The 12,815-nt window shown below is 41.4% G+C and overlaps 1 protein-coding gene across 1 annotated transcript in view; it reads right to left on the bottom strand.

The window, feature by feature from the left end:
* The window catches only part of LOC115045676 (dedicator of cytokinesis protein 3-like), a 39,062-nt gene that overhangs the window by 4,714 nt on the left and 21,533 nt on the right, over positions 1-12,815 (bottom strand). Inside the window, exons 18-44 of the mRNA XM_029505462.1 lie at positions 12,214-12,385; positions 12,033-12,130; positions 11,669-11,752; positions 11,470-11,570; positions 11,289-11,370; positions 10,685-10,855; positions 9,847-10,039; positions 9,579-9,706; positions 9,274-9,420; positions 9,072-9,170; positions 8,885-8,979; positions 8,613-8,688; positions 8,352-8,452; positions 8,217-8,275; positions 7,953-8,101; positions 7,729-7,814; positions 7,592-7,618; positions 7,403-7,498; positions 7,260-7,320; positions 7,068-7,161; positions 5,258-5,406; positions 3,317-3,403; positions 2,962-3,066; positions 1,911-2,052; positions 1,319-1,485; positions 410-496; positions 27-206 (exon numbers count right to left, since the gene is read on the bottom strand). Coding sequence (XP_029361322.1) covers positions 27-206; positions 410-496; positions 1,319-1,485; positions 1,911-2,052; positions 2,962-3,066; positions 3,317-3,403; positions 5,258-5,406; positions 7,068-7,161; positions 7,260-7,320; positions 7,403-7,498; positions 7,592-7,618; positions 7,729-7,814; positions 7,953-8,101; positions 8,217-8,275; positions 8,352-8,452; positions 8,613-8,688; positions 8,885-8,979; positions 9,072-9,170; positions 9,274-9,420; positions 9,579-9,706; positions 9,847-10,039; positions 10,685-10,855; positions 11,289-11,370; positions 11,470-11,570; positions 11,669-11,752; positions 12,033-12,130; positions 12,214-12,385 — 3,036 coding nt within the window. The remainder of the gene's footprint in view (positions 1-26; positions 207-409; positions 497-1,318; positions 1,486-1,910; positions 2,053-2,961; positions 3,067-3,316; positions 3,404-5,257; positions 5,407-7,067; positions 7,162-7,259; positions 7,321-7,402; positions 7,499-7,591; positions 7,619-7,728; positions 7,815-7,952; positions 8,102-8,216; positions 8,276-8,351; positions 8,453-8,612; positions 8,689-8,884; positions 8,980-9,071; positions 9,171-9,273; positions 9,421-9,578; positions 9,707-9,846; positions 10,040-10,684; positions 10,856-11,288; positions 11,371-11,469; positions 11,571-11,668; positions 11,753-12,032; positions 12,131-12,213; positions 12,386-12,815) is intronic.

Genomic DNA, 12,815 nt, shown 5'->3' with positions numbered 1-12,815 from the left:
TTCCTCCCTCTGCCCCGCAACAGCACCTCTTGATATCTGCCAATCCCTCCGTTAACAGCAGCATCTATGACCCCATTGAGGCACATGCTGAGTGGGTTGATGTTGCCATGATGCTGCCTGTGTTGGTACTGGCTGATCAGAGTCCGAAGCTCCTGCGTCTTATTTTCCACCACATAAATAGCATTCTCCAGAGGGCTGACCTCCACCTGGAAAAGAATACATACATTCACTGCAAGAATTGAAAGGAGAGGAAATATATCTACACAAACAACTTATCTATCTTAGCTAATACGTCTAAACAAGGAGGGGCAAATCTCTTCGAAGAGAGCTTGAGAAAACTGCTAGGCACCCCTCAAGAGGAAATACGGGGCTGAATAAGATGACAAGAATGAATTTTTGAGCTCCTCACCAATTCTCTCCTCTCCACCTCCGCCCAGCGGGATATCCCTGGGAGAGGACGGGAGAGGATCAGGGTTGTCCTCTCAATCCACAGACTCTGTTCAACATCAAGAGAAGAGAGATTATGTAGTTTCGTTTACAATTGCCAACATCAAGAAAGTTTTCGTGTCGCATGTAGGCCAGCTCAGGAAGGAACAGCAGTCCAAATTTAAGTTATGGTGTCAGACTATTGTATCATGTGCTGTTTGCTGTACTCACACGAGCTACAAGGTCTACAGAGCAGTAACTACTGTGAGCTATAGGAGAGGAAGTGTCAACAAATGTAATAACTGTCTTATTAAGCTCTTCAACCCTGCAAGAATCTCCAAAATCACAATCATAATATGTATTTTAAACACAACATTCAGCAATGTCGTTGCTACAGGGAATTTAACATACCGAGGTAAAGTGCTTTAGAAATAAGGGCGGCATATGTGATTGACATTACATTATGATGTTTAGCTGACAAGCTTTGATATTGGCATGAATAATAATCTCATCAAAGTATAATGACTGTTGGTGGGTTGTTCACTTTGCCTGGCAACTGTCAGTCAAATCCAGTCTAACCACACCTTTTCGCTATATTAGTTAAACTTTAAATAAAGAACAAATAAAGCCTTAAGACTTCAAGCTTTGCTTTTTTTAGTCATAAACATTAAAAGCTATGGAAAAATATGATCCACTTCAGTTAGTGAAGTGGCCACCAGGGGGTGCTAAATCTACTTCTAATCACATGTAGGTCCAGCTTCAGCTAGAAAAGAATCACTGCAGCTGTCAACAGAATTTGATCCATTTTGTGTCTTTTACATGTGTTGCCCATGAATTCAACAATTTCTTTGTCAGAAATGGACTGAAAGTGCCGCTGATAGGCTCAACGTACCCTGAACTCATTCTCGCGGTCTTTGGGCCCTTTGTGGAAAGGCCTGTCATAGTGGAAACGGCTGACATTGTTAATGCGGTAGAAGCTCTTGATCCTCTCAGGCACTCGCTCCAGCTGAGGCACATCAGAGATGTCAGACACTGGAGTGACCACATAGATCTGCAGATCTTAAGACCGAGTGTCAAGGAGGCGACACAAAGACATGCCTACTCACAGAGGAGTAAGAGCTTGGAGATATTCTGAAGAAAAGCTGACAACCTCTCTGAAGGTCAGCCTCACCATTATGCGGTGGGCTCCTATTTGATATGCCGTTATCTCTTTTTCATCTCTAATAAGTACACAAACCAACCATAAGTTAAGGTTCAGGTTGGTTGAAGTTATCTTCCAAGGCCAAAAAGTAAGAAGCCTTTTTTTTTTTTCCAGTCTCCAAAATGTGACATTTGGCTGTTTTTGTGCTTTTAAGTGTTGCCTCGACACCTCGACAACACTTAAAAGCAGGAAAAGAATAAAGCATGAATTGCGTGATATTTCTAATGCATTTCGAATGAGTATATTTAAAATAAAACAAAGAACAATAGAACTAGAAGGATACACTGAGCGTCACTCTGCAGAATGGTGTCATCAGGTTGGTTGGGATGCTGCATGGCGATGGCTTGGGGGAACTCCCCTAGCATCCTTTGCTGGAAGTCCTCGAGCCGCTCGTAGTCATAACCACGACAGACAAACTCTTTATTCTGAGAGGGAGACATAACAGAGTAACAGATGCATGAGTGTGTGTGTGTGCATATTTGTATATAACTGACATTGGCAGGCTTCTTGTCATAGATCATGTTGGTGATTGTTTTCAGTCCTGCAGGTTTTAATGGTGCTGGACTCTGTGAATGGGGAAGGTAAAGTGTTCCATAGCAGTACAACAGCAATTCTGCCACTAATAACGAACTTATTTAAATGATAGCCTGCATGTTGTAATCAGAGTGTACATGTGTGCAGACAGAGTTTCAGGTCTGTGGCCCTGAGAGCTCAACACACTGCAGCTTCTTCAGCTGAAGCTTATATTTCCATGATGGAAAATACAACTAAAAGTAAATCAATACAATGCAGGAAACGTTTTAGTTACACTGGATTAATAACTGCGTACAGCTTTTGTTTGTCCTATGAAGTCCTACTAATCTCCTGCTGCTTTTTGAACTAATGAGGCAGAATCACCATTTTCACATTTAGGCTCATCATTTTTCTCTAAATGTATTAAATTAACTCAAAATTAAATTATACTATGAGAGTGTAATGGCTTATATCCATATATTCATGTTTTGGACTATTGAAGTGTTTCTCCTCAATTGGTCAATAGATTTAGGTTTATGGATCGAGTTAAAATCCAGTTCAAGATTGATTCATATGATTCATGACACAGGGGACAGCTTGCAGAGCTACAGCAGTCTCATCTTAATGCCAGTGGATTAGGATTTACTACAATTATATATTTTTAACATTAATTTGCCATCCACGCTTTCTGTGCTGCACAAGCTGCTGAAGCTGACATTGTCACCTGCTGAGGCATGAATGAATATTGTGTTGGGATGCATCACCACAATCATAACTGTGTAAACACAACACAATAGAAGACGAGATTTATTAAGTCTTACCCTGAGGAAGAAAGGAAACTTCCTGCCATAGAAGCCCATTCGGAAAAACTCGGGTTCAATCCTCTGCTGCTCAATAATGTTGTCGTAGTACGCTGCTTCCATTTTCTGTCAAGAGTGATAAACACAGAGAACTGTCATGATGAATAATGATTTAATCGCACACATCTACTGAATCTTCTGCATTTCCTAATGAGCGTGGGCGGGCACAGGTAATCAGGACATTGTGTTTGATGTTGCGCGCACTTCGCACCACATAACAGAGGATGACAATAACAGGAGCGAGCTGAAAATCTCACCTTGCAGCAACACAGAGGATGCTTGTTTGATAACAGCAGAGAGCAGAGGCTTAACTCACCCGTATCCAGCTGAGGCTCTGATAATCATATAATGTCTCATACTGGAACGCAAGCTCCCGGCAGAGAGAGATTCCATATTCCCAACACTGCAAAGTAGAAATGAGATGGAAAAAAACATTACAATTTCATTTATCCTGGCGGTAAAAGTCTATAAAACTTGGGAAACTGACATTAAACGGCAATTTTAGGATTATGTACATTGTGTATTTTAGGCAGAATAAGTCAAATAGTTAACAAAGTCATCCAGAAGTGTAGGAACAATGAAAATTCTGTCAGCATTTGACCAAAGCAAAGTAGGGAAAAAAATTCATATTAATATTCCTATGGTGGTGAGAGAAGGAAAATAACATTTTGAATTAGAGATACCTTTAGTATGTATGTATTCAGTGTGTATTTTACTCTGTTGTGTGAACATTAAAAGGTTTGTGACGTGAAATAATACAGAAATGAAAAAATAAATCAGATTTAAGGCAGACACTTGAATCATTTTCTTAAAAATGTTCTTTCTTTCCTCTTTTTTTTTTCAGGTGAGGTAGCACAGTGCTCTGTCCAGGAGTAGCTGGTAGTGAGCCTGAGTGGTTGAGACTGAGTTAACTGCCGGTTTTAGGAGGACTTTTGCCTTTGTGTACAGTATCTGTGCCTTTTGTGGTCACAGAAAAGCTTCTTCAGGTAAAAGTGTATCTGGTGAAAATGTGTGCTGTGTGCTTTAACACTAATATTCACATGATTCAGGTAACTACGGCTTCTTCAATTGTTGACCTTGTGCTTTTTCAAACTGATGGAAATACTTCCTTACTGAGAGTCCAGATGTCACTGAAGTGTACGCCGTTGTTTCTTGTTTTCCATCTTTCTCAACACCCCCATTTATTTATTCGTTATTCAATAAGTTCAAGTTTGTCTTGAAGAGCATTTAGATTGCTATTTATTCTAAATGCACTTTGACAGTCATAGCACTGAAGGATTCCATGCATTCACAGTGGTTTTGTGGTGAAAATAAAAAAATAAATAAATAAACAGTGACAAAGAGCTAAAGAAGGAGGCCAATTTCATTTCCTCCTCAGCTGCTCCCAGAGGCTGGAGGGCATTGTCCTCTCCAAACTACAGACACCAGTCAACTAATTGAATTTGTGGATGAATACAGAACAGGGAAGAGGGTGGAGGGGAAACAAATCTCATTTGAGCCATCTGACCCCTCCGCAAACACCACATGTTAGCATTCATATCATGATGTTCTGTGTTTGCTTTAGGACCGAAAACTCTTTAAGATGTAGATGACGCAGCGAGGCAGCAACAATATCATGATTTAGTTTTAATAATCCACAGTTCTGGTTGTCCTGCTGCTTCATTCATCTATTTGACAAAATTAACTACACAATGATATATAGAGTTATTAAATTAGATCCACCTCAACAGGATACAATGTTAAAGTGCTATGAACACGTTATTACTTAAGCATTATTTAAAAACATATTAAAATAGTTGTGTGACAAACTTTGTGACTTATTTAAGATTGACAGGAGCAGCACAGTGGCATATTGGTTACCGCTGTTGCCCCACAATAAGAAGGTCGTGGGTTTGGTTCCCAGCCTGGGGCCTTTCTGTGTGAGTGTGAGTGGTTGCTTGTCTGTGGCTGTGTGTTGGCCCTAATGGACTGGCAACGTGTCCAGGGTGCATCCCTCCCTCGCCCTCGTGTAAACTGGAATTGGCTCCAGCACCCCCTGCGACTCAGAAACAGATAAGCGGTTGAAGATTAATGAATAATTCTTGAGTCTGTGGGCCAGCTATAACACTAACTTGCCTTCATTGTCACATATCACCATATAATCTTCACTACTGAAGCCAAAGGCAAATGAGTCCAAAGAGCCTTTAATGAAACACTTGCCCGAATCATTGAAAACCGGAGTAGGAGTAGAAGCTATAGCTATAAAACATTCACTTGCCTTGCCCTTGTTGAAGTAGTGAAGGATTTTACGACTTAAATTCTCCTTGCGTTGCCATTCGTTCTGACAGGGATAGTGGAGGAAATCCCTCAGGGGCCGGTCCTCCCACTGCAGCAGCTCCCAGTACAACAGCAGGGTGAACGCTGCCTCTGTAGACAATAGCATACAGAGGTCAGATAAAGGTCAACAGAATGAAGACCTGCGATGGTGATTAACTGCTATCTGATAGAGTGGTTTGCAGTCTGGCCTGAGAGATGAACTGATAACCTTCCAAATATTTCGGGTCCATTTTCTGTGAACAAATGGTCAAAGGCACAAAGTGCAGTAAGTGGCAAAGAGCACAAGCTGCTCAGAGCAAAGCGCAGATGAAATTGTTACCATCTCCTCCCACGGAAAGGGATAAAGAACGGTAATGTAAAGATTTGTTATATCTTTAGCCCTTATTATGTGTGTAGGTGCACAACAATGCAATGAGCCAAATAAAAAAATTCTAACAGAAAGCACAGCACAAACCAAAGCAACTAGCTGGACTCTTTGTTGACTATAGCCGCGTTTACTGCCATTCTGGTATCTAATTTTGGCCTCTGAGGCTCCAGATATGTGGTGGACAGGCTGACCCCAGACATTCAGCAGGGAACATAGATATTCATCAGCCACAGTTCTGAATACCGCTTCTATTCAAGGATGCCGTCTCAGTCCTTTACTGTACAGTCTCTACAAATATGACGGTGTAGCACAACAACCCACTAACACCATTGTAAAGTTTGCAGACGACAATGGTTGGGTTTATTGCTGATAACAATGACAGGGCTTATAGATGTAACTCAACGCATACGCCTGTGTTCATAAATGACACTTCTGTTTAAGTACGTTTTTATTCATCCACACTTCCGACTCGCTCTCCTGGTCTCATCAAATCAGCTGTTTCACCCAAAAAGCACAACAGAGACTTTACTTTCTGAAGTGCCTTCAAAATTCTGGCACGCCCAAAGAAATTCTTATTAACGTTGACCAGTTCACAATAGTCTTTTAATTGCCTGGATATTGGGTATGTTTCAGCAATATCACACGTCATGAGCTCAAACACCTTATGAGGACAGTGAAAACAGCTTCAAAAGTTACCACAGCTACAGCAGACTACCTGCTGCAGGAAGAAGGCCCTCAGTATCATGCAGGGCACGCAGTTTCTTCTCTTTAGTCCCTTCAGGGAAATGTTTACTGAGCATCAAAGCTCAGACCTCCCACCTCAGTGAGACTTTTTTACCCTTGGGCAAAAACAACAGCTCAAAGAAGGAGGGCCGAGGTTTGTTTATGGCCGGTTTTTAATTTTCCTGTCTTATTTATAGCGCTTATTTTGTTATTTGTTGTTAATTTTATCTGTTGTTACTGGGCTGACAGTGCCAGGCCACAATCCATTTCATTGCTTTCATGGTACACTCTATTGGATGCATGCAGCAAATAAACTTGAAAATTGACTGCCATTAACCATGTCACTGTCCTACAGCCAAGCAGCCTCACTCCTCCTCCACTGCTTCTTGCTGTATTTGTTGTGCAAAACACAAACAACAATAGACACAGATGGCGTTTCCTGAGTGACCAGTCAATTGCTCTCTCAAACTGCCTGGACTTTATATGTTAAAGGTCAGTCATGCTGAAATCTCTACTAGTGAAAATAAGCAAGTCATTAAAGAGAAATATAGTCTGACCGGACCTTATGAAGTCATCAAATCAGACACAATGAGGGAAATACCATGTTGCCAACATCGACCTGTGATTTAAACTATGTCACACCACACAGTGTCCCTGTTACCTGTGAAGTCCTCTGCTTGAAGATGCAGATCACTGAGCTTGTGGATGTAACGGATGTACATGTCTTCTTTGTTGACCTCTGACTTGTAGAAGTTCTGGGTTTGAATTTGGAAGATTTGTTAAAATATCATCCTCTGTATCGAAATATTTAGAAATTTCCTCCTCAAACCAGACATATTCACAAATGTCTCACCATAAGGTTGACAGAACCACCAATTTTCTTATTCTCTGACTCATCACCTTTCATGCAGTCCCTGTACATAAAAAAGGTTTGCAAGTTCATTTCATATTCAATTTTAATAAAATGACATTATGCATAATATGGTCTTCATATACCTGTAATCCAGTAGTCGTTCAACAAGTCTTGTGACTGATGTGACAAATGAGATTCCCGTCTCTCTCCAGGTCTCCTGCTCTATCTTCTCAAGCAGGCTGCAAAGATAATGCAGAACGATGTTCTTACGAAGGATGATGAGCAAAAGACATACATTATCAAATCAAAAACCAAAAGGTATTACACCCCACCTTGGATAAGGACCAAACAGCTGTGTCCTATGGTGTGACAGAACAAACAACACAGAGGAGTATGTTAGACATTTATGTGAGAGCAGCATGATTTTGAGGATCACCACAAACTCTCTAAATACAGGTTTAATGCTTACAAAAGGCTGAAGAGCTCTCTGTGATTATCATCGCCTTTTCCATCTGACACCATGCTGTCCAGCTTATCCATTAGCTCTGCCTCCACCTACTCATACACGCACACGCACACACATTCGGCCAGAAGATGGAGTATGTTGCAGTACGTGACAAAAAAGCTCTCTATTTGTATTTGCAACTGCTGCAGCACACTCTGTATTTCATTTCGTGATAATGTCACAATGACCTGTTTGAAGTTGCCATTTTTCCTTTGCTCCCAATCCATCATGTCGTGGAAAATCGGGATCATAATATTTCGAACTTCAGTTTGAGGGACGAGGGTGACTCCCAGGAAGGGTCCCATCATTCCTGGGATGAAGTGGGGCTTGTTGTCACCTGGATTTTGACAAGATTTACATGCATGGAGGTCATTGATGTAATAACAATCCGACTGCCAGTGTGACACCTGTAAGTGTTTTGGAGGACTGAGGGGGAAGGGATGATCACGCACCTAATTTTTGCCACATACTGAAGAGCTCATACGCCATCATCACTCTCATATCTCCATGCCTACAAAGCAAGCGTATTCAAATGAATAGAATTAAACAAATAACTAGCTGTTGTTGTTACATGGCAAACTTCTTACTTGTCAAGGACTTTCTTTCTCTTAGCAGGGCCAAGTGACTCCAGCTGTAGACTGGGCTGGTTTATATACAGCACAGTGAGACTGAAAAACGAGTTCCACACCTGGCACAACCGAGAAAGAAACAAAAGTAAGATAAGGCTAAAGATATGCTGGTTTCATAAATTCAACATCAATCTAATCTTAAAGTCAGTAGCATAAAATATTTGTGGCTTTACAATATTTTGAGCTTCCCCAAGGTAAAATCCTGCTTTTGGGACACACCTTGAAATCAAAATCTGCTTCTGAGAAGTTCTTGTGCAGCGCCGGAGACAGAAACTGTGTTGTCACCACGATGATGCTGCAGAAAGCAAACATTATACTGTCAGTTTACAAAAGGAGGTAGCAGCCAAAAATAGATGAAAAAAAAAAATTGCAACACAAGCATCACCTTCAGGGTAGGATTATTTGAGGAGAGTCTGATCTAACACTTGGCTTTGTACCCTTACCATCTCTGGGACAAAGACTGCATGACAGGACAGGAAAATCAGACTCACTGACTAGTCAGAAGCCTCATGACGCTCCAGTCTCGTGGGAAGATTGTCAGTTTCATCAGGTTGCGAAAAACACAGAAGATCTTCAACAGGAACTCCTGCATGAATATATTACAAAGTCGTTGTATTGTGTGTATGTACAAAGCAGACCAAAGCAAAACCTGGCTCTGTTTCTCAAAGAGTTTCCTACCTTCAGCTCTTCCTTGCTATGGAAGTTGTTCAGTAGATGGTGAAAGTGGATCTCTGTCATTTGTCGGAGCAGAGAGAGCAGACAGGAAACATACTCCCCCTGCTCAACAGGAAACGTCAGATATTGGCACACATCAAATACTCACTGAAAATAACACGTGTCTTAATTACACTTTAAGAAGGAGCATTGAGTGGAAGCTTACCGTTATCTCAGCAGTGCACTGGGGACAGCGTTGTCCTCTGGATGTCTCCACAGAGTGAGACTTGCTCATGATGGAAAGCAGGGTCTGAAGCAGCACATCCAGGAGACTCTCCACCATCATTTCCACCTCTTCCTGAACTGAAGACTCCTGAGACACAGCAAATTGAGTGAAGCAGAGAAATACAGAGTCAATAACTGAGATGGTCATTTTATATGATATACACTAATTCGATTTCACTTTTTATGTCATCATACAGTATTATTAGTTGCGTATGTTGGACATATATACTTTTCAAGATTTTGTACCATAGAGCTTGTCTTGATTATGGCAAAGATGCTGCCAAGGATCCCAGAGCAGATAAGCAGCTCCCTCTGCTGGCGCAGATGCAGATGAATATGATGAAGAACGACCGGTAGCAAAATACTGCGAGACTCTGAAGGAAGTGAGAAAGCAAAAGACAGCATGAGGAAAAAAAATTAAACCAAAAAAAAAATACCGTGTACTGGTGTAGTTGGTTATTTTGATATCTTCAGAGAATGAAAACGCTTTGCAAAACCTTCACATTTGTCTCACCGGGAAAGAAGAAGAGGCGACTCTCAACTGTACGAGCAATGGACTGCAGTTTGACGACATCCATGGACTGGCCGATGTCCACTGTACTTGGCATGCTTCCTAGGGTTCCCCTGACATATTCAGCAACCTCCTGTACGGTGAACATCTGCAGCAGCTCATCAAAAATGTCAGGGAAACTGTTCAACAGTGCTGCCTGAGGGTGAAAAACAAAGAAAACAGGAGAATTTTGCAGTGAACATATGGAATATATGAGTTATAAAAAAACCAGACACCAGACACATATTAGCCTTAAATCAAGATGAATATTCGTTTTCATATATAGGACACAATTTATTGCTTTGTGCAGCAATTGTCTGCATAATCGGCCACAAATAAAAAGTAAAAAAAAGAAAAAAAGAATCTAAACTCACTACGTGTCAGTTATTTGAGAATAGATCATTCAGTTCGAGTTGTGTGATGCAGGCACAGCCCAAAGCCATTTGTTGCACTGTCAAACCAACACAGGGGGGTGACTTACTGAAACGGATGAGAGCCCCCGAGCGTGACCACAGAAAAGGCATGCAGCTGGTCACACCCCTAAACTGTCCAAGAGCAAGCCAAGGATGTGGAAAAAGTGGGGGCAAGGGAATGAAGCTTCAATCACAGAATGGTGGAACAAGTGACAAGGATGAGATGAGAAACAAATAAACATTAAGCAAAGAAACATGAATCCAGACTGAGAAGGTGAACAAATGAAGAAATAAAAAAATTTAGAAACAAAGATAAAGTGCAAGTGACATATGTCGTCAGAGCAGCAGATGGCAATGCATTTCTGTTAATTAGGTCTGAACTATCCGACCTGCGTGAAAACCAGGTTCTCCGAGCTGCGGCTGTCCAGGCTCAGGACAAAGCGAATGGACTGGAAGAGCTCCTGGATGCTGGCTCTGAATTGCTCCTCTTCCATCCCACAGGTGGCTCTCGAGTACAGGATACGAGACTGAACGATGAACTTGAACAGGTACTCCAGTGCCTGACAGGGTTGTGGCAAAATGCAGTTAGCTGACATACACAATATTTTCTATAATCAGTTCTATAACAAAAACTAAAAATTCAGTGAATGGATTTGTGGTTGAAAACCTATACGTAAAGGAAATGCTTCCAATTTTCAGGTCTTGTTACAGAATATTGCTACATTATCTCCCCATAAAGGAATTTTGAAAAACCAAAAAGGAAATACTGAACTCTCATCAATATCTGCAGAGGTTTTGACATTCATTAGCTTTTCCCTCAGCAGGGATTTCACTTCCTGAGGCCTCATATGGCATCACATTACTCCTTATCAGCCTTTCTGTTTGACCATTCCCATGTCTTATTAATTAATCCAAGAAGAAGGAGCCAGGACCTATTAGATTTATTCTGTCACTCTGAAGCTAAACCAGACAGAGGTGTGCGGTGGATGTTACCCTCATGGCCTCCTGGATGTGGTCCTGTCGAACGACCTCAGCTGAGCGATCCATGTACCACTTCAGACATCGAATCAGCTCTCTGCAGAAATGATGGGAGTCAATATCACACTTGACTTTGCAAGAGCGTGCACTGTCATTTCTATGTAGACTAGAAGGAATTGAATAAATGTCTCTGTACTTGTATGCCAACGCCCCGGCAAAGTGGTTTTGGATGTAGGCATCCATAACAGGTCTGAAGTGGTAGAAACGGCTATCCCTGAGTAGGTTAATGATGAATACCTGAAGACACGTGTATAAAGACGTTAGTCCCCTGTTTCCTCTGCTTAAAGTCACAATGCATCATTTACAACACAATTTTGCCTCTATAAATTTCCTACCAGTGACTGGAAAACCAGCGGTCCGTATTTATCAGTGTTGTCATCTAAAAGACAGAAGAGCGTATCCAGGACATCTCGCAAGAACTGGGGGAGGGAGAAGAAACAGAACTCAGCACATTAAAGGCCCGGCTGTAGACTGAAATAGAAACAAAGGATGGCCTCTTCATCCGAAAAATTTGGCAGTAAGTTTTTAAATTGTGAAATGATAGCGTGACAGATATTTTACTTGAATTACTTATGAAATATTTTATGCATTTTATGCAGTGCGCATTCAAGAATTCCCGCTACACACACACAGTTGTGCAGAGGGTAAATATTTTTTACACCGTTCACATTATCACATAAATAATCTGCAGACAGTCACTTTGACAATCTCCTCTCCGCTGATTTGACGCAGTCGACCGAGGATGTCCAAAACCCGGTCTGGATGGGCCTTCCAGTTCAAAAGAGCCAATAGGTCGACTGAAGAGATAATAAAGCCAGACTTAGTTTAATTGAACTCAACAGGAAGTGGATCTATATGAAGGGGTAGAATATAAGATTACCATTTTGTGTGAGTTTGGTGGAGCAGAGTATCGTGGAGACCCAGAACGTCTCTTTTGGGCTTCTCTGGAAGGGTAGGTTGGCCGGCAGGTTGGGGCAGCTGTTGAAGTCTTCTTTACAGCAGGGCAGGCTCAGGTACAGACCCTGGTTACTGAAGGTGGCATTCTCATCACACTGGAAGTGTGGATACCAAAGGAAAGGGGGGGGGGGGGGGGGGGTCAGAGAAGATTCATCAAGTCTTACAGGGGGTTGTGAGTTGATGCCAATGCACCACCATCATGCTGGCCTGGTTACAGCTGCAGCAGGATGTTTTCATGTTGGCCACTGGCCTGGGAGCACAGAAAAAAATTCACTGGCTCCTCTCTATAGCAATAAAGTGATCAGCCAACTGCAGTAAAATATTCCCAGGCTGTTACTATCCAATAAATAACCTGCAAGTTCACTGCATGACCATAAAATATTCATATGCCATTATAAGAATATCTTATAATATATTGTGTAATAACAACACATTTTATTACATCTTATTCATAAAATATTCCTCCAACAGCCAACAGTGCAATTATAATTCAACATGATTATAACATGTTATATTGACGATAAT

Source organism: Echeneis naucrates, chromosome 7, assembly GCF_900963305.1.
Source record: "Echeneis naucrates chromosome 7, fEcheNa1.1, whole genome shotgun sequence".
NCBI classification, from domain to species: Eukaryota; Metazoa; Chordata; class Actinopteri; order Carangiformes; family Echeneidae; genus Echeneis; species Echeneis naucrates.
This window is presented reverse-complemented; position numbering and strand designations above follow the sequence as displayed.